We start from the raw sequence: 22441 nt of genomic DNA, 5'->3' as shown, positions 1-22441 counted from the left end.
ACCACATCTGTGACTATGTCAAAAATTTTCACGTCATAAGTTAAAGGTTAAAGAGTGAAATGATATTTAATTGTAATTCTATATTTTTAAATAATAATAATAATAATATATACATATGTTGATAACGGTGGATAAAAATATATTTTAATAAAAATTATTTACACAAAACCGAAATTTTCTGTCATTTTTTAAATGTCCAGTTTTTTTTTTGGTTTGTCCAGCTTTTTGAACCCCAATGTCCAGCTTTTTGCGAATCTGAATCTGGCATCGCTAGTTGTAATATACACTTAAAAACTAAAAATTCAGGTTTCTTAAAATTAGGGTGACCAGTGTAGACCGCTATCTTTTTGGACATCGCCCAGGCCTTTGATAAGGTATGGCATAAGGGGTTAATACACAAAATTAAATGTCTACTGCCACCAAGTACCCATGGATTGCTGGAGTCATACTTATCATATCGAGTTTTTAGAGTGAAATATTGCGATTATGTAACAGGAAATTATGCAATTAAAGCTAGTGTTCCACAGAGAAGTGTTTTCGGACCAACACTTTATTTGATATATACTTCTGATTTGCCTGTGTGCGATAGACTTACCATATCGACATTCGCTGATGATACGGCAATACTTAGCTCCCACGCAGAACCACAGGTAGCACATGAAGTTAAGATCCCCTAGCCTTCACTGGTTAATCAATGACCAATCAAAATTAAGCCTTGACTATAAAGTCATCCTGCATAAAACCAATTTGGACTTATGGAATCCAATTGTGGCGAACGGCCAGTCATTCCAGTATTGAACTTATACAGAGGGCGCAATCGAAAATTCTTAGGACCATGATGAGTGCACCATGGTACATAATAAATGAGAACACTCATCCTTCACTAGTGGTACTTCCACTAGTGAAGGATGAGTTTAAGAAAGTACGTGATAAATATATACTGAAACTACAATGCCACCCGAATCCGCTTGATCGGCTTCTCACACAGACCCAAACCAGATCAAGGCTTCGTAGAGGAAATCTACCACCCCGCTAAGATGAGGTTCATTTATCTTTAAATGCTCTCGTCGGAGAGCAATTAGTTTTAATTTTAGTTATAAGATTTAACAACTTATTGTAGGCAGATTCAATAAATAAATATAAAGTTATAATAAAAAAAAAATATTCTATAGTTGTTCGACGTATGTATATCTGAAATATATAAAATAAATAAAAACAAAATAAAATAAATTTTAGTGAGACGTAAAACTAAAATTCTTAGGGCACTGCTACACGTACAATATATATTGTGATATTTGGATCACGATCCATTTTATTGGATCACGCAAAATTAGGTTATTCTGCAATTTGGATCGCGATCCATCAATACTGCATGCTACACGTTCAATAAATATAGCGATACTGGATCGCGGTCAATATATATTGAACGTGTAGCAGTGCCCTTAGATCTATCGATCTATTCGATCGCCAGGTCTTTATCTCTTACAATTTCTGAGATATTGTGCAGCAATTTTGTTGTATGTATATCCATTTTTGCCAAAAATTTAATGTGCCATTTTTGTGGATATACAATAAAATGTGTATGAAATTTTGTAAATATAAAAAACTTGTGTTATCTTCACGTATCTGATAAAAATATTTAACAAGTTTTTAAAAAAGAAAAAAAATTTTTATTTTTATTATAATTGCATTTCAAATTCGTTCTATATTCATGAATTTCACAGCATACTATAACGGTTATTTTTGTATATAGGGTGTCTCAGTAAGAATGAAATTTTTGATTTTAAAATAAAAATGTGTAGTTGTGATTTTTAAATGGGTTGTAAAGAAGGCATGTTCTGATTAACTATGGAATAAAATATCTGTCAAATGGCCCAACGGGTCTGATGACAAGGTATACGTATATTCTTTGAATATCTTTCTTTTTGTCTTGAGAAATATTTATTCTTGTGCTTGTACTTGTTTCTTTTTCAAAAATTGCTTATGAATTTGACAAAACTCCCTTTCTAATTCGTTTTTTAAAACTTGTTGATTGAAATTCGTCTTCACTGTCCTACTGCGCTCACTTTTTGACATTTAGGATCTGGCAAAGGTAGGAATATAAGAATTAAATTAGCAAGGAACAACAACCGTTTAACGAAACTGATACAAAAATAACAACCGTCTGGTTCTAATGGCAACATCGTACATGAAGACGCACGATACTCCAATAACAAGGAGTGCAATCTTACATGGAAATATGCGAAAAATAACTGCAAACAAATCGTATAAGATGGAGATGCTTTGTGGAAGCCAAATGCTCCCAAGAGGGGTAAGGAGAAAAAAATACTCTGTCAAATCATTATAAATAGATTGATATTTGAACAACTCTACCAAATTATCCAAATGTACTTTGAAAATCAGTTATTGATTCGCGCAACTTATTGACGACTGTTACCGTAAAATAGCGTTCAGCGATGGGGTTACTTTTTGGCTAAACGTTTGTTAATAAACAAAATTGCCGCATATGGAGTAAGACCAATCCACAAGAAACACGACCCTAAGAGAATCATACCGTCCCATCTCCTTATTATCACCTGTAGCAAAAGTTTTAGAATTGCTACTGTTACCCAACCTGAAAGATCATTTCCCGCTCGTCATACATAAACATGGATTCAGGGAAGCTCATAGCGTGCCAGATAAGCGCACGTTCGTTAATTACAACAGACTGGCTTCACCCCTTCTTGCCGCCACCACATGTGCCAGAAGGGGTGAAGCAATCTTTAGAAAAATAGTCCTTCAGGCGGCAAGGCGCTTTATCCTCGCAGGAAGAATACCAAATATTAGACCAAATTTCCCATCTCAGGCAGCACTTTGGCACAAGAATGCGATATCCTACGTGCTAACAACCCAGCTAATGAGCAAATTGAGCAGTTGGCGGCTGAAATTGACTATATCGTCGACGAACATCGCCGCAACAAATGGTTAGACCACCTGAAGCATTGCGCAACTGACTTTAAATCGCTATGGTATTAATGTGATCGCTATGGTATTAAACAAACAACATAATTAATTATATTCTGAAAAAAGGGAACAAAATTAAAAATATTCACTATTTCGCTACTGACAAAACAATGGAAACTTTTAAACTTCTGCAAGAAAGAAGTGTAAAACGAAAATAATATTTAAAAGAACGATGTAAAAAGCATCCTGTTTACAGTTATTTTATTTTTAAATTCTGGTAATTTTTCACAATTTCTTTTTCTAAGTTTTTCGCATAATTGCTTTTTTCAAAGTTAACGAAAATGGCTAAACTTAAGATTTGTGTAGACTTAAAAAATAAAATAATTAAAGATTTTAAAGCTGGTTTAAAACAAAAAAGTATCTGTGACAAATATTCAATAAATAAATCAGCAGTTTCAAAAATTATAAAGAAATTTCGTGAGACCGGTTCTGTAAAAACTCAACATTTAGGTGGAAGACCTCGTAAGACTACTCCTAAACAAGATAATTTAATAGCGAGAGAGTTCAAGAAATTCACAAAAATAACTCCTCGAGAGGTTGTTAATAGCCTAAAATTAGAAATAAGTACCCGAACAGTTAGTCGCAGGGCAAATGAGGCTGGTCTTGGTTGCTATCGTCCTGTGAAAAAACCACTCATTTCTAAAAAGAAATGCTCGTCTTCAATTTGCCAGGGATCATTTAAACTGGTCGATACAGAAATGGAATACTGTCCTCTTTTCCGAGAACATTTGTAAGACGACCAAAGGGAAAAAGATTAGATCCAAAGTACACAAATAAGACTGTAAAGTTTTGCGGTATTATGGTATGGGGATGTTTTTCAGGGCAAGGTGTGGGCCCAATTCATATTATAAAAGATACCATGACAGGTATAGGATACAGAACCATATTAAACGATGTTGTGTATCCATACGCTGAGGAAAATATGCCCCTAGTTTGGAGATTCCAACACGACAACCACCCGAAACACACTTCTAGGGTTGTAACCGAGTGGTTACAATCCAACGAGGTACGTGTTTTGAAGAGGCCTGCCCAATCTCCAGATCTCAATCCCATAGAAAATCTATGGAAAATTGTAGATCGTAAAATTACTTACACTAGGAAGGAAGATTTATCGAAGGCGGTTATAAGGGAATGGCAAAATATTTTAAAGGAGACCATTGACTCTTTAATTGGTTCAATGCATCGTCGATGTGTAGCAGTTATAAATAATAAAGGTATTTATAGACGGCAATACTGAGTATTAATATTTGTCAAAAACTCAAGTATCATAATACAATTTCATCATCTAAACAAAATTTGTATTAGATTTTCAAAAAATACAAATGATTTTTTTGATTTACGGTCGGTATTGAAAATTTTTTTTTTTATTTTCATATGTATCGGGTATGTATTTATAAAAACAAATAAGGCAAATAAAAATTTCAAGAAAATATAAAATAAAAATAAAATTTTCAGAAAAATATCAATCAACAAAGAAATAAAATATTTGTAATACTATTGTGTAAACAATAAATGTTTTTTCAAAACGATTTTTTGAATTCAATAATATTTTAAATTTGAAAAGTGTTAATACTCAGTATTGCCGTCTATAAATACCTTAAGGGATACCCAACAAAATATTGAGTTATTGCAAAGTTTAGACCATATTTGTTAAAATAATACCCAAGTTTCCATTAATTTGTCAATGCCGTAATAAAGAAATCTTTTAATTTTGTTTTCTCATTTTTAGAATTCAATTAATTATGTCCTTTGTTTATTGTTAAATAAAAGTATACAAATAAAATACTACAAAAATGTTAAAATTTTCTAAAAAATTATTTCAGATTTTAGGCCACTAATAAAATATTTGGAAAAGTTTCCAATTTTATGTCAACCACTGCATGTCAAACTATGAAATTTGGGGGTGGATCAATCATGGTTTGGGGATGTTTTCGTGGCAATGAGCTCGGTGTACTTCGGCGTATCAATGGTATTATGAGTGGTACAGACTATATTAACATATTGGATGACTCTTATCTCCCTAGTCTGGATATATTCGGTGTTAAACGTGGTCAACAAAAATTATTTATGCAGGACAATAATCCTAAGAACACCGCGAAAATAACAAAAAATGGTTTGTTGATATCGGAATCAAACTGCTCGAATGACCTTCCCATTCCACTGATTTAAACCCTATCGGGAAAAAGACTCTCCATGACCCGTTGTGGGAGCGAGCCCTTCTAACATGGCAAAATATAAGAAGAAACATTTCAGAAAATCTTGTAAATAGTATCCCACAAAGAATCAAAGCTCCAAAAAAATCACGTGGTGGTCATACAAAATATTGTCCCTTGTTTTTGAAACAAGGGACAAAATTGTTCACACCGAATTTTGTTTTAAAAGTATTATATTGTATTTAATCCAATTTTTAAATTTAGTTTTTATGTATTGTTTAAGTTAGTAAATTGAAACTCTTTTAAAATTAATTAATATTTTTCTTAAAGATAGTGAATAATAAAATTCTCATGTAATAAAAAAATTTGGTGACTTTTTGTGAACGGTTTTGTCTTCTACTGTATGTACTTAAAGATGATACTTTGGCCTTTCTCCTGGTGGTAAAGTTTGTTTAACCCCTTTTGACCCTAAGGACTTTTATTCCATTGGAATTAAAATTTGACTAAAATATAGTACCTGAGAAAAAATTTAATAACACAACAGGTGTAAAGGGTACAGTGACACATCATACCAATTCTTGCCAACATAACAAAAAAAATCATCTAATTATCGATAATAGTTTGCGAGTAATGATAATTTACTTCTGATCAAATTTACAAAAATCAATTTTTTTATAAAATAACATAAAATATTTGACTTGACATGTCCCGCCCATAATTGCCAATATTTTTATCTAATTCAGCAGCTTAAATCTGTAGTAATTTATCGTATTTTTTTTATAATTATTTTTCTTCTTTTCTCTAAAATATACATACCATATGTAGTAACTATGTATTGTATATATACAAATACTCATGAATTTAATACTATTGCATATTATTTCTTTTTTATATATCTTATTACCAGGGAAACCGGAAATATGCTCTAAAAAAAGCGTTTTAAGCGCTTTAAATATACAGTAAAAACTTTAAAATATGCCCTTAAAATTTAAAAAATATGCTCTTAAAAAAACAAACTTTTACATAATTTTTAACCAAAAAATATACTTTTATTTAAAAAAATCAATTCATTTCTAAATAAGTAAAGTAACATAAAATAAACAAAAATAACATGAACTAAAACAAGTATAACAAAAAATAAATACAACATAAAAACTATAAGCTATGAAAAGGCCTCGAGAGGTATTTTTTGATGATATTTTATATAAATATAAAGTCTTATGCAAAAAAAAAAAAACGTTATTGTAGATTTAAAACACAATTTTGTTAACGAACACTTTAGCTTTAAAACCCATTTATAAAAGTATTGTATGCAAAAACGTTTGTTAAAGGCATAATAACTAATGTACTGATTTTTGTCTAAGCTGGCAATGCTTCTCATTTATTTCCCCTTTTTCGTTGTTAGTGTTGCTTTCAATTAGGATAAAATATTCGTTAATTTTTTTTTTCATTGATTGTTTTTAGTAATAATAAATTTTTGAAGATAACAACTAATTTTTAGAGAAAAAATGTATATCTGATTCTAGTAAATTTATATTAAGCTAAAATGTATTAATGTACAAACTTTTTTATATAGTTTATTTCAATTATTATTAAAAGTATTCGAATGACGAATATTCTGTGATAAAATAAACATAACTGTTATATAATTTATTTTATTAATTTATTTTTATTGACATTTTGTTAAATTTTAACAAAATTTAATGAATTTCTATGTGGAATTAGATTGTGTGGACCTTCTTCCACAATGTTTACACATTTTATTACTATATGGTGTTGCAGGTTAGAAGTAAATGACAAAAATGCCAATCAAACTCACTTGTGAACCTCATATACATAGTTCACTGCCGGAGGAATGGAAATTGTGTTTAGCAATTGCAATAGTATCGTCTATTATTCCAAATTTATCTTTAAAATCCTCTATTTTAAGATAAAAAGTAAAAAGAATTCCTTAAAGTAGGGTTGAACCATTATTAAATTTCATATATTTAACAATGGTTTACTACATGTGTTTTAAGGTAATTTTCGTTTTTGGATATACTTTTATCGAATTTAGCTTAACAACGGGTAGTAAGCATGTTGTATGTTTTTTGCATAAGACTGAAAGTCACTTCTTCAATTAAGGTTATTATTGCAATAAATTACAAAATATTGACTTAAATTTTCAAATAAAAATCGTTGTCTATTGGATCTGAAAACATTTTTATACATAGAAAATGTTCTTTCGACATCAACTGATGATTTTTTAAACAAAAAAAACTTTTTTAGGCTAAAATGATTGCAAATATCTGGTCAAACAAAATTTTGTGATTTTTCGTTTTCCCAGAACAGCCAGTTCAAAATTTCGAACAGTTAAGTTTGCACATATGTATGTGATGTCCCGCACTTGCATGTAAATCATGGTTTTTATGTCTTATGAAAGAGTTACATATGTTGGCAATAATTCCTCATGTTTATTATTTTAATTTTATTTTTTTTTACTATTTTTAAAAATTAATTAAAAAAATATCTATTTTTAGACACTTTTTTTAATTTAATGTAATTGCAGAAATTTGCCCCTAGCAACGAAGGGGAGGGGGATGGTCACGTCGGGATATAGTTTTTAATTAGATAAAAGATGTGACTTAACATTCATACCAAAATTTTTCAGAAAATCCACCTTTTTCACATATAACCATTTTTGGAAAAAAATTATTTTTACTGTTCGAAAAATCGAACAGCGGATCGAAATGGGTTAACACTTAGAACGGTTAAGTTTGAATTAGAACTAAAATTTGATATTTAGTTGGCGCTATTATTAAAATAGTGCTTATCTTGTATTAAAAAAAGCAATCTATTTTACAATTTTGAAATTTAAACAAACAAAGTAAAAACCTGTAACAACAGCGAAAAATAAGTAAGACAAAATATCTTATCCATGTGCTCATTAGACTCACCAGAAAAAATATGCATTTGTATATTTTGGTTTCCCTGCTTATTACCAAAAATGTACATAAAAAGGGATAACGTTTCACGGCTTACAGTCAAGTAGTCATTTAATTTGCAAATTTCTTGTAAATTAAAATATACATATGTATGTATTGTATGTCATTCTAATACAAAGCGACGGTCAAGTAGAAATAATTTTAAAGGGCGCATATTTCTATCGATCCCACACCGTAATCCCTTTAATATACAAACTTATTGGAATTGTATTAACAATAAATAAAATTTACATTGAATTGAAAATACAAAGTGAGTGATTGATTAGCGCTATTAAAAATAATAATATTAATAGGCAAGTCGATTTCTTTAGATTCCATTTTACGCTCACATATATTCAATTCGTGCAAAAAATATACCATTTTAAAGGAATTTATTCACAGATGTGCAGAATAAATTATTATTATTATTTTAATCGGTTCAGTTTTTTAGGAGTTATAAGCGTTTAAATATGGTACTAACACATATGCAAAAACGTGTACATGTGAACCTTAAGCTAAAAAGTAAACAAAGCAATGCGTGTTTGTCCAATTTGTTGTTGTAAATAAATAAGAGAAACAATTAAACAGTATTGATTTCGCTCTGTTTTAAGTGATGCATGGAACACATTGAAGACAGCAGGCTACCAACTGCAATCTGTCAAAATTAGAATACACACGTTTATTTGAAGACGATTCTTTTGACGACAGCACAGCTACACGACCACACGATTGCTTTTGCCGCTGTAGCCGAATTAAACTAATTTCTATTTCTGTCAACTACAAAGCAGAAATAGTATTGCTTATATAATAAAAAATGTAAATCAAATGAGTGCTTAAAATAAATATATTTTTTTTTACTTAATTAAGAGAAGTTTTTGATAACAGTATTGATGTAAATTAATAACAGGTACATAAATAATTATAACCATATATATATGTTAACTCAAAATAATTGTTTAAATCTTAATTACTTTGGAATTTTGTACGGTTATTTTTGATTAAAGTGGCACCACTGAATTATAAATCAGCTGTTTACTTTGTAGCTGCCGTCTTTAAAATAATTCAGTAGCTGCCACACGACTACAACTCCAGCCAGCAGAATTTGTGTTCATGTAGTCGTGTAGCCTGCTGTCTTCAATGTGTTCAATGCATGAGAGTTGTTATAGAAAACAAAGAAGAATACTTTAGTAATTTAAAGTCACTTAAAAAAATATATTTTGAAGGTGTTTTTTTTAATTTATAACTCACATATGCATAAACAATTTTTAAATTTATCAAAGGTTTATAAAACAAAATTTCCATTCAAAATTTGTTTTATAAACCTTTGACGAATTTAAAAACTGTTTATGCATATGGGGGTAAATATATAATTGTACATACTGTTACGTTTTAACCTTTTCAAAACGCTGGTTTATTTCCTTTAAATAAACCGGATACTTTTGATTGCAAATAAAAGCCGTTTAGTAGTTTGAAAATTGTAACAACTCTTTATTTCTTTAAAATGTACAACAACAACAGAATTAAATAGCCCCTCAATGTTTTTTTTACACGTTTATAAATTATCAGAATTACAGACACAATTTATAATGTACACGAATTTACTTTGAAAACACAACACACTTTAGGCACTTAGATGATGTTTATTCGAAAAGCGTCTCTGATAAACTCACTCACGACTGCAACCTCTGCCACTATTTATAACACTGCATTACCATCTAGAAAGCTCTTTAACTGTCAAAGTTCGAATATTCTAGATCATACGCCATCTGTGGTGTACTTTCTACAATGTTCTTTAACTGATTATTCGAACTCGAATACAGCTGAAAGCTTTTATTTAACAATGCCCACAGATATGTTACAGTTTTACAGCACTGTTAATTGAAAGCATTATGCTACTTTTAAATCAGCCGTTAAAATCGTTATATTTGAATTCAAGTACAATTTCATAACAATACATAAGTAAATAGTTATTTTATAATATGCACAGAACCAGAGTTTAAAATTACTACTATATTAGTCAAAAAATTGCAAAAAAAAATCATAATTTTACATGAAAACTGCAACAAATATTTAACAAGATAATATTTCATTGTATGCATACTAAAAATATAAATACTATTTACGAATTCCATATATGCACAAGCTTCATGGTAGAAATATTTGTCGCAGTTTTTCCAAAAATATTTTGCCTTACAAAATATTTTACGTTGCAGCTAGAAGACAAAATGAAAATTTTTCATTTTTAAAACATTTGCTGCCTAAATATATGGGGCATTTCATGTCAAGTGAACCAACTTTTGAAATCGATGTCTTCCGATCGGGATGAAATTTGCACCAAGGTTAGCTCTATTGGATAGTAACTCAGACACAATTTTTCAACAACATCGGTCGAGAACTCTCTGAGTTATAGGGGGTAAAATTTTGACAATTTGGTCAAACAGGGGTTTTTTCTTATCCATGTAACTTATTACCTATTGTTCTTAGCAAAATGTGTCCCAAATAGTATAGATAGCTATTTCTTCAATCTTTCGAAAAAAAATATTTAAAAAAAAAAATAAAAAATTTTTAATATTTTTTTTCCGAAATCAAAAACTTTTTTGACTTTTTTTTAAAATGCGTCCTTTTTTTTTTTTTTTTTTTTTCTTAAAATAAAGTTTAGATATTTTCCTTGAACACCTACTTGGTCGCTTAGTGGGATGCGAGTGGGATATCTATCAAAATAAATATTTTGTAACTCAAAACATAAAATTTTTGACTTTTTTTGCAAAATCAAAAACTTTGTTGACTTTTTTTTTCAAAATGGACCCTTTTTTAATCTTTTTTTTTAGGTCAAACAAAAGCTTAGATATTATCCTTGAAGACCCTTTTGGTCGCTTAGTGGGATGCGAGTGGGATATCTATCAAAATAAATATTTTTTAACTCAAGACTTACAATTTTTGACTTTTTTTTTTGCAAATACTATTTTTTTTCCAAATGGGCCCTTTTTTAAAATTTTTTTTGTAGTCAAAAGAAAGCTTAGGTCCATTCCTTTAAGATATTTTTAGTCCCTTAGTGGGATGCGAGTGGGATATCTATCAAAATAAATATTTTGCAACGCAAGACATACAATTTTTTAATTTTTTTTTGCAAAATCAAAATTTTTTTCCAATATGGGCCCTTTTTTAATTTTTTTTTTGCTCAAAAGAAAGCCTAGGTCCATTCCTTTAAGATATTTTTAGTCCCTTAGTGGGATGCGAGTGGGATATCTATCAAAATAAATATTTTGTAACAATTTTTTAATTTTTTTTTTGCAAAATCGAAATTTTTTTCCAATATGGGACTTTTTTTTAAAATTTTTTTTTGCTCAAAAGAAAGCTTAGGTCTTTTCCTTTAAGACCTATTTTGTCACTTAGGAAGATGTGAGTAGGATATCTATTAAAATAAAAATGTTGTAACTCAAGACATTCAATTATTGACTTTTTTTTTGCAAATTCGAATTTTTTTTCAAAATGGGCCCTTTTTTTAAAATTTTTTTTGTAGTCAAAAGAAAGCTTAGGTCCATTCCTTTAAGATATTTTAGGTCCCTTAGTGGGATACGAGTGGGATATCTATCAAAATAAATATTTTGTAACTCAAGATATACAATTTTTGATTTTTTGGCAAAATCAAAAACTTTTTTGACTTTTTTTTAAAATGGGCCCTTTTTGTAATTTTTTTTTTTCTATAAAGAAAGCTTAGGCCTATTCCTTTAAGATGGTTTTGATCGCTTAGTGGGATGCGAGTGGGATATTTATCAAAATAAATGTTTTGTAACTCAAGACATACAATTTTTGTGTTAAAACATTTATTTTGATAGATATCCCACTCGCATCCCACTAAGGGACTAAAAATATCTTAAAGGAATGGACCTAGGCTTTCTTTTGAGCAAAAAAAAAATTAAAAAAGGGCCCATATTGGAAAAAAATTTTGATTTTGCAAAAAAAAATTAAAAAATTGTATGTCTTGCGTTACAAAATATTTATTTTGATAGATATCCCACTCGCATCCCACTAAGGGACTAAAAATATCTTAAAGGAATGGACCTAAGCTTTCTTTTGACTACAAAAAAAATTTTAAAAAAGGGCCCATTTGGAAAAAAAATAGTATTTGCAAAAAAAAAAGTCAAAAATTGTAAGTCTTGAGTTAAAAAATATTTATTTTGATAGATATCCCACTCGCATCCCACTAAGCGACCAAAAGGGTCTTCAAGGATAATATCTAAGCTTTTGTTTGACCTAAAAAAAAAGATTAAAAAAGGGTCCATTTTGAAAAAAAAAGTCAACAAAGTTTTTGATTTTGCAAAAAAAGTCAAAAATTTTATGTTTTGAGTTACAAAATATTTATTTTGATAGATATCCCACTCGCATCCCACTAAGCGACCAAGTAGGTGTTCAAGGAAAATATCTAAACTTTATTTTAAGAAAAAAAAAAAAAAAAAAAAGGACGCATTTTAAAAAAAAGTCAAAAAAGTTTTTGATTTCGGAAAAAAAATATTAAAAATTTTTTATTTTTTTTTTTAAATATTTTTTTTCGAAAGATTGAAGAAATAGCTATCTATACTATTTGGGACACATTTTGCTAAGAACAATAGGTAATAAGTTACATGGATAAGAAAAAACCCCTGTTTGACCAAATTGTCAAAATTTTACCCCCTATAACTCAGAGAGTTCTCGACCGATGTTGTTGAAAAATTGTGTCTGAGTTACTATCCAATAGAGCTAACCTTGGTGCAAATTTCATCCCGATCGGAAGACATCGATTTCAAAAGTTGGTTCACTTGACATGAATATTTTTGGTTAGCAAAAACAAATGAAATTGCTTGTGTATAATATACAAAAAAATTACTACAAAAACATCATACATGCAAACAAATTGCAGCGTGAAAACCATAAACTGCAAACGATATGCGCAGTGAAAAATTCAAACAATGAAAATATGGAAGATGCTAAAAGTAGACTGCCAAACCATACGAAGTTGAAAAATGTAAAATACGAAATTGTGCAAAGTTAAAAATGTTTAAAGCGAAAATGTTTATTTTTAAAATATTTCCGCCGCATATATGGTTTTGTTTTGCCGCATATAGTGATTGAGTAGAAAAATGTGAAAAAAAACTATGAAGTTGATTTGGGTGTACAAAATACAAAATTGTATTGAAATGTGTGTTAATAAAGAATTTTAGTGCAATAAAATAGAAGTTTTATTTTTTGAGGTATGTAATTGTATGTATTGTGAAAGTGAAATTGTATGCAGTGAAAATTAAATAAGATTCTGGACAAAGGATAGCTAGCGGAGGATATTATTATTGAATTTTTTGATTGATTGGCTTTTTTAATACGAATTCAAATGTATTTATGCTGGTGGTAATAGGAGTCCAGAAAAATTAGTAAGAAAAAAAATAATTTTGTATGTAAAGCGGTTAAAAAAGGATATATAATGCAACAAAATGTGACAACAACAGCCAAATACCATAAATAACAGGATCAATCATTTTATGAATAAAATCTATCATAATAAAGTGTTGTACATTCAAATGTTTCCTTTCGTAAAATTTGTAACAGGAGCACAAACAAAAAAAATAAGCAGCATAGAAAATAATTGTGGAAGAACAATTTTATGTGTAAGATATAATGCAAAAAAGGCACAGGTATAAGTACAACAAGAGCAAAAGGAAATTAACTGCAACAACATCAACTTATACACACAAGTAGGTAATTATATAATTAAAAAGTCAACAACAACTTGTGCAATCTGAAATGCAAATGAGTATGATTGGATGAGCGTTTGTAACAGGAGTAAAATAAAAAAAAAAGTATAGAATGCTAAAAAAAATATGTATTATGAAGGTTAGGAATGCAGTGAAGGTTGTGAGCAAAGGATAGCGGATGATATTATTATTGCATTGTTTGTGTAGAACTGATTTTTGTTGAATACCGTTACAGATCATTTTTTAGTACGCATTTTGATTTATTTTTAGATCGAGGAATTTTTGTCATGTGCACTGATTTGTTGTTTTTGTAAAGAATTTTTGTGCTTATTTGTACACTTGTCATTGTGTAATGCGTAATAAAAAATGATCTGTAACGGTATTCAACAAAAATCAGTTCTACACAAACAATGCAATAATAATATCATCCGCTATCCTTTGCTCATAACCTTCTTGAATGTACTTTCACTGCATTCCTATCCTTCACAATACATATTTTTTTTTAGCATTCTATACTGTGTGTACAAGTTGATGTTGTTGCAGTTAATTTCGTTTTGCTCCCGTTGTACTTATACCTGTGCCTTTTTTGCATTATATCTTACACATAAAATTGTTCTTCCACAATTATTTTCTATGCTGCTTATTTTTTTTGTTTGTGCTCCTGTTACAAATTTTACGAAAGGAAACATTTGAATGTACAACACTTTATTATGATAGATTTTATTCATAAAATGAATGATCCTGTTATTTATGGTATTTGGCTGTTGTCACATTTTGTTGTTGCATTATATATCCTTTTTTAACCGCTTTACATACAAAATTATTTTTTTTCTTACTAATTTTTCTGGACTCCTATTACCACCAGCATAAATACATTTGAATTCGTATTAAAAAAGCCAATCAATCAAAAAATTCAATAATAATATCCTTCGCTAGCTATCCTTTGTCCAGAATCGTATTTAATTTTCACTGCATTGCTATCTTTCACAATACATACAATTACATACCTCAAAAAATAAAACTTCTATTTTATTGCACTAAAATTCTTTATTAACACATATTTCAATACAATTTTGTATTTTGTACACCCAAATCAACTTCATAGTTTTTTTTTTCACATGCTTCTACTCAATCACTATATGCGGCAAAACAAAACCATATATGCGGCGGAAATATTTTAAAAATAAACATTTTCGCTTTAAACATTTTTAACTTTGCACAATTTCGTATTTTACATTTTTCAACTTCGTATGGTTTGGCAGTCTACTTTTAGCATCTTCCATATTTTCATTGTTTGAATTTTTCACTGCGCATATCGTTTGCAGTTTATGGTTTTCACGCTGCAATTTGTTTGCATGTATGATGTTTTTGTAGTAATTTTTTTGTATATTATACACAAGCAATTTCATTTGTTTTTGCTAACCAAAAATATACATATATTTAGGCAGCAAATGTTTTAAAAATGAAAAATTTTCATTTTGTCTTCTAGCTGCAACGTAAAATATTTTGTAAGGCAAAATATTTTTGGAAAAACTGCGACAAATATTTCTACCATGAAGCTTGTGCATATATGTCATTGGCTTATAGTTTGTATATTTTCAGTATTTGTGCACATTAATATGAAAACGATTCATATTTATTGCGCAGTCGGTACTCAAATGTAAAAAACGTTTAACTAATTTTAAACCCTGCACAGAACTATAATTGTGACGGTTTTCAAACTTCATACGAATCAATTACTTATCACTGCATTAGGTTTAATCAAAAATGGGACGCGTCGGAAAAAATGGTGAGTCGCCCGCCTCCCATACAAAATAAATAGTTATTTCTAATACATGTATATATCTGTAGAACTATAATTGTAAAAGTGTTTAAGCTTTTAGCGAATTAATTTCTTATTACTGTGCGGAGTTTATCTGAATATAGACGGAATTAGATTAGAGGACATAGCACCTCCCATACAGAGTAAATACTGATTTCAAATATCTGGGCAACCCTTACAAAGTAATAATTGCAAGGTTCTTCAAACTTTGTCCACATCTCTCTCTTATCATTTTACACAGATTGGCTGAAAATGGTCGGGATTGCATTAGTGGTTGTGGCACAAAGTAAATAATTAATTTTGAATATCTGGAGAACTATAATTCTAAAAGAATTTAAACTCCGTATCAATCAATTTATTACCATTCTAGGGAGGTTAGCTAAAAACGAATTTATTCCTTTTTTTTAAATACATAAAATCGTAGTACAATATTTCTGTAAATTTCTGTTGTGCAGATTCTATAACTTTTGCAAAAATGATCTGATTGTAATAAAACTTGGTATGTTTATTTGTATTTACTAGAGTGGTCAAACCGGTTTTCGAATTATTCGAAAAACCGGTTATTTTCCAATTTTCCGGTTTTTTTAAACCGGTTTTTACAAAAGGACGGTTTTCGAGTTATTCGACAAACCGGTTTTTTTTGTCTCGAATTATTCGACAAAATCGAATATTTTTTTTATTTATTTTAAGATTTTGCGATTACTTTTAATAATTAGTGATTACTTTACACAGCACTTTTCTTCTAAATGTGTAATATGATTTCATGTTCAATGCCATTAACAAGTTAAACATCAAGTACTAGGCGCAGTCGCGCGTTAGTGTAATTTTTTTCAAGGTCATTTTTGTTTTATGCTTTTAAAAATTTTGCGTCTGTTTGATTTAGCTTCGTATAACGGTTCCTGTTCTACGTAGTTTATACCAACCGCTTGTCTTTTAAATTGGAGTATATCATAAAAAGTCATTGATACTGTCCCACTACCATTGTCACTACTGATTTTAATAACAAGATTTAATCGTTCCAGCTTCCTATACGTAGATATAGGTTTAGAATATATTGAATGTGACTAGCAAAATTTAGAAGCTCAGCTCAGTTTAACAGTAAAAGAAGTTCGAAATCCACAAAAAAATAGTATTACAACAACTAGCGACTTAAAACCAGATTTTGATTAATTGGAAAATTTTTCAAAAAGTTAAAATAAAGTAAATCTTTTATACAATGCAATTTCAACTATAAGTGAACGTGTTATTTCTGTTACGTGTGTCCTCAAATACTATTAGTATGTGTTAATATTATATTAATATACATATGTATATCATTTCTTTTGATTTAAAATAGTAAATAAATTTAAAGTTGTGTTAAATAAATTTAATTTAATTTAAATACATTTTTAAAAGACTGAATGATTTTTTAATTAGTTTTAATAAAAAAAAATATTTAAGCTTAATTTATACCTCAATTCATAAATTGATAAAAAATTTAAAAACCGGTTATTCGAACCGGTTTTTGATTGAAAAAACCGAAAACCGGTTTTTAAAAATTACGCTTTTTCGAATTATTCGAAAACCGGTTTTTGGAATATGTCGAATATTTGATCACTCTAGTATTTACAGAAAAACTTTTTGGATTGAATAAGCTTTGGCTGTCCGTCTACTTCACTCAGATACATATCAGCTAACTTTAATGTCGATAAGTGTTAATATTAAAAAAGTACCATTAGGAGAAAAGTACTTTTTTTTGCTCTTTTCCTCCTTGAACACCTCTAAGTTTTAACTTTAAAAATTCTCCATTGTGCCAAAATTGTTTATGCTTCAAACGATTAAAATCTGTGTTAATATACCCAAGAAAAATTATGTTTTAAAAAAGTACCAAACTGTTTACCCGGATTTGGCCCAATATACACCTTGGCACTCGAGTTCCAAATAACACCCTCTTAGTTAATTTTTGTATGAATCCAGGAACCAATATTAAACATTTTATCAAAATTGGATTAATAATTTGAAATAAAATGTATTTTCCCGTTTTTACCCCCTTTTTGGTACTTTTTTTATCTCCATTGCGGTGGAAAAATTGAATTCAAATAAATTTCTGTATCGTTGTGGGAGCTCAAAATAAAATATTCGTATGTCAATTTATAGAAAAACATATTTTATGAAAAAAGTACCAAAAATACACACAATTTTTATCCATTAACTGTTCGAATTTCCAAAAAGTACCAAATTTATATTTTTTATTTTTCGATAAGTAAATAATGCGATTTAAAATTCGTTTCTATGTTTATTGGTTTAAAAGATACATGAGGTGCCAATAAAGTACCAAAATACAGTTTTTACCCATTTTCTCCCCTAAAAAGTTCGAAATTCGTAAAAGTACCAGACACCAGTCAGCTTATTTTTTAAATGGAGTAACATGCAATTTTAAGTTTTTATTAGTTTTGAAGGTATAATGTTACCGAATTTACCCCCTAAACGTTCGAATTTCCCACTTAATGGATCGTTTTGGGGAGGGAGGAATCTACAGTTAAAATTTCATGATTCTAGCTTCAGTCGTTTGGGCTGTGCGATGATGAATCAGTCAGTCAGTAACGTTACTCTGTTATATATATAGATTAGCGCACTCTGGTTATGATTTGGTGCACAATTTGACTTCCATATAATAGATTTTCACTAGAGTAAGTTCGGGTAATGTGGTATAGGCGGGTAATGTGGTATAGCTGCTTTTCTCTAAAACTAAGAGCATAGGAGTAGCGGTACCAAGCTTAAGAGTTTTATGATCTCAGAAAATTCACATTGGGTGAGTGTACTTCATTTTTGCAGGTCATGGAAATATTTAGTGTATATGTTTAATTTTATAATCACCCCTATCGCGAATCAATATTTCACATGAAATATTTTCCTTTTTTCGTTCATCAACTTTGCTCACGTGAAAAAATTCCCCTTGTTAAATTTTTAGATGGAATTTTGTAAACAATAAACAGCTGCTACGAACAAAATCAACTATTGTGAATGTAAAGTTCATCGTGATATTCCCGATAGCAATTTTCCCTTCGAGGGAAATGGATATTTCATTTGAACAAAATTTCACATGTTATTGCCGATAGGGGTGAATAATTTCATTAAACCACGTGGTCGGCTAATGTGGTATAGCTAAAGAATTTCAAGCAAATAATATGCCAAAGAAATGTAAAGTATGAATATGGGCAGCGGAAGATTTGAAGAACGCTATCTGAGTTATTAGAAACAACAAATGGAAATTTTTTTCGCATCAGTCATTCAATGTCTCCTACGAAGCGAAGAATGTATTGAGCTTACCAGAAGCTTGGTCAGCCGCCAACTCTAACCGCATCCATTAAAGATGATTTAAATAAAACGCAACTCATTTACAAATTAAAATACTATGTATCGGTTATGCGGTTTGGTATATAATATGAAAAGAACATGGTGTACCACATTACCCGCCAATTTTTTCAATGGCTTGCTTTTGGGTGTTTTCTCTTTTTCCCAAATTTCTCTGAGACTTGAACTTAAAAGACTATTTTACTTTCATGGATGTAAACCTAACACTTGTAGTAAAACACCAGCTGAAAACTGTTCCAATCGAATTAAGATTCTAAAAATTATATTATAAAAATCTATATCTTTAATTGAATTTAAGATATTAATATTATTTCATATCGCTTGTAACATTACTTTAACATTATTACTACATAATATATAAAATTATGCTTAATGATCAATCGCGCTAACCTATTAAGCCACAGTACCCTCTAAAACAAACTTTTTATGTTTTTTTTTTTTTGCAAGATCGAAAACTTTATGATTTTTTTTTCAAAATATATGGCCCATTTAGGCTCGGTTAACTAAATTAATAAAGATATTAAAAAAAGCTTCTTAGAGCCAGTTTTTGACTTCGTAGTATTCATACAAATTTTAAACAGCATTTTAAGGCATTTTTAAGCAAAATTCCTTAAAATTGTATTCATAAACGTATTTTAGCTTAAAATACCAAATTCAAATGTTGTTTTAAATAAACAAATTTTAAAATTGCTTCGACCCTATTTTAAACCTATTTTAAGGTATTCTTTTTATATTTTATCTTAAAATAAAGGAATTTTAAAGATAAGTGTTTATAAATTTGCAATAATAGACGATAATATTGCAATTGCTAAACATAATTTTAACTCCGCTGCGGAATAATTACCATTATAAAAATATATGATTTTGTTAGATATTCCTCCGGCAGTGAGCTACATGAGGTTCACAAGTTAGTTTTATAGACATTTTTGTCATTTTCTGTAATGGCATGTAATAATTAAATGTGTAAACATCGTGGAAGAAGGTCCACACAATCTAATATACTCACTCCGGCATTAAAATTAAGAGTTTTATTATAGAAAATCATTAGATTTTGTTACAATTTAACAAAATGACAATAAAAATAAATTAATAAAACAAATCATAAAATAGTGATGTTTATTTAAACAGAGAATATTCGTCATTCGAATACTTTCAATAATAATTGAAAAAAAAATATATAAAAATGTTTGTATATTAATATATTTAGGCTTAATGTAAATAGGAACGGTTTTTATTCGCTGATTGTGTAAGTTTAACAACAAGTTTAATCTGTAATTTCAGATTTTATTTACCGAAAAAAAATAGTACGAGTACTTTATTATTTAATATTCATTGTTTTGCTGCACTATGATTGAAGTGGCACATAAAAGTTATAGTGTTACCATCACAGAATTTAAAAAAAATATTAAAATACTGTTTACTTAAAATGCTCATTATGAATACGAATTTATAAGAAAGCAATTTTAGGCCTAAAATGTGTTTTAAATAAATTGTATTTTAAACCTTAAAACTGATATTTTTATGAATATGGGGGTTGATATTTAGTAGTGCTACCATACTTTTATCCTTTTTAAATAAGACAAATTATGTAGCACTGTAAAACTCAAACTGTATTTAATTTTCCTTTTAAGTAAAAATTAACTAAATACGTATTTAAATAACAAGTCAAAAACTGGGCATTAATATAAGATTGACATGTAAAAAAATTTTTGTATCGACATGATTATATTATTAAGATAAATTTACCCAATTTTTTGTAAATGTATGCGAAATCAAATGACAATTTATATTATTTTTTGCAGCATGCTCCTGGTATTCCAAAAGTTCTTGTGGGAAATAGACTTCACTTGGCATTCAAAAGGCAAGTTGCTGCGAAACAAGCTGAACTTTATGCATCTCGAAATAATATGTCTTGTTTCGAAATATCTCCTCTTTGTGATTTTAACATAAGAGAATCATTTTGTGAATTGGCACGAATGGCTCTACATAGGAATGGCATGGAAAGAATATGGAGGAATAATAAGGGTAAGCTATTACTGTCTCAATATTTCCTATAGATTTTTGTTACATAAATATAATTTTTCTTATTATAACTAGTTCAAAAATACTCATACAATTATATTATTAGACTTAAAATCTAATAGTTGACTCGATATGCCACCCAAATATTTTTACTGTATGCCTTAGAATATATTTATTTTATAGTCTTATAACATGATAACTTCACTTCTCCATTCCCATAACAGCCGGTTCTACGCACCGGAATGACCAGAGTTGACTCGGCCAAGGGCTGTCAACTCAGCAATCACTGCTGCTACAACAACAACTTCACTTCTCTCTCACAAACATATTTTTTATGTGCATATATCGGAATTATTTAAAACCTTTTTTGTAAACATCGAAGAAAATCCTGGAAACTATTTTTGGTATATTATTTATATCACACTCGTTCAACAACTCCAATTTTTTTTTATTTTATCTTTTTGGCAAAAAACAATACTGGTTTGTTTTCAGTAATTCAATATATTTAGGGCCATTATTACAACTTGCCGTTATAGTTACAGTTACCTTTAAGGGTACCTTTTTCTATTGCTTAAAGTTACCTTTAAATATAACGGCAAGTTGTAATAATGGCCCTTATTCATTAAAAAACTATAGTGTACATCAAGAAAGCTAACTGTGTAATAGCGTATTTATTATAACTAGCAAAGAATAAGAATAAGATAATACAAAGTAAATAAAGATAATGTGCGGGCTCCCGGATCGAGTCTCCACTGGTTGTCTTCTGACAGTAATGTGTTTCGGAATGAAGTTTGTAGCAGGAGTAGATGGTGGTGTCAAAAAGGTTTCCTCATGTGGTGAAGTAGATATATTAAATTCTCCCAGCAGTATATCCAGAGTTAAATTATCACTGGTCATTGTTCGCTGGTCGACATCATTCGGAACTCTTAGTTGTAATTGGTTGGGGTGTGCGGTGGTATCTAAGCTGGATACTGGTGTTATAAATGACATTTCCCACTCTTTCTATGATCTCACCAGGCACCCAAAAACTCTTGTTGTTTCTAAATTCCTTGACGAAAACAGTATCGCCATTTCTAAAGTTCTTCCACTTCGTGCCATGTTTTCTATTGTATTGAAGCTCCATTTGTTCATTTCCCTTGGTCGATGGTGGTTGAGGTTTTTTTTTATAGAGTCCATGATGGTTCTCATTTTCCTGCCGATGAAAGATTCGGCTTGTTGGAAATAAAACAATTTTTCGAAATTTTAAATATATTTTTTTTTAAATTAGGGATAAAGATTAATTAAACATAAAGTTGAAAACATATAAACAAGTATTTATTTCTAACATTCTCCCCCTCGTTAAAACCATGTTTTAACCATCACAATTTTGAGAATCTGTTGTTCGCCTAACATCCAATACAG

General features: G+C 29.4%; 1 protein-coding gene across 3 annotated transcripts in view; it reads left to right on the top strand.

Moving 5' to 3' along the window:
* The window catches only part of Rab40 (RAS oncogene family member Rab40), an 86511-nt gene that overhangs the window by 50330 nt on the left and 13740 nt on the right, over window positions 1-22441 (top strand). For all 3 annotated transcript variants that reach the window (XM_065507122.1, XM_065507125.1, XM_065507124.1), the window contains exon 4: window positions 20821-21043. In XM_065507122.1, coding sequence (XP_065363194.1) covers window positions 20821-21043 — 223 coding nt within the window. The remainder of the gene's footprint in view (window positions 1-20820; window positions 21044-22441) is intronic.

Source organism: Calliphora vicina, chromosome 4 (assembly GCF_958450345.1).
Source record: "Calliphora vicina chromosome 4, idCalVici1.1, whole genome shotgun sequence".
In the NCBI taxonomy this organism is placed as follows: Eukaryota; Metazoa; Arthropoda; class Insecta; order Diptera; family Calliphoridae; genus Calliphora; species Calliphora vicina.
Note: the sequence above shows the minus strand (reverse complement) of the source record. Positions and strands in the feature narration are given on the sequence as shown.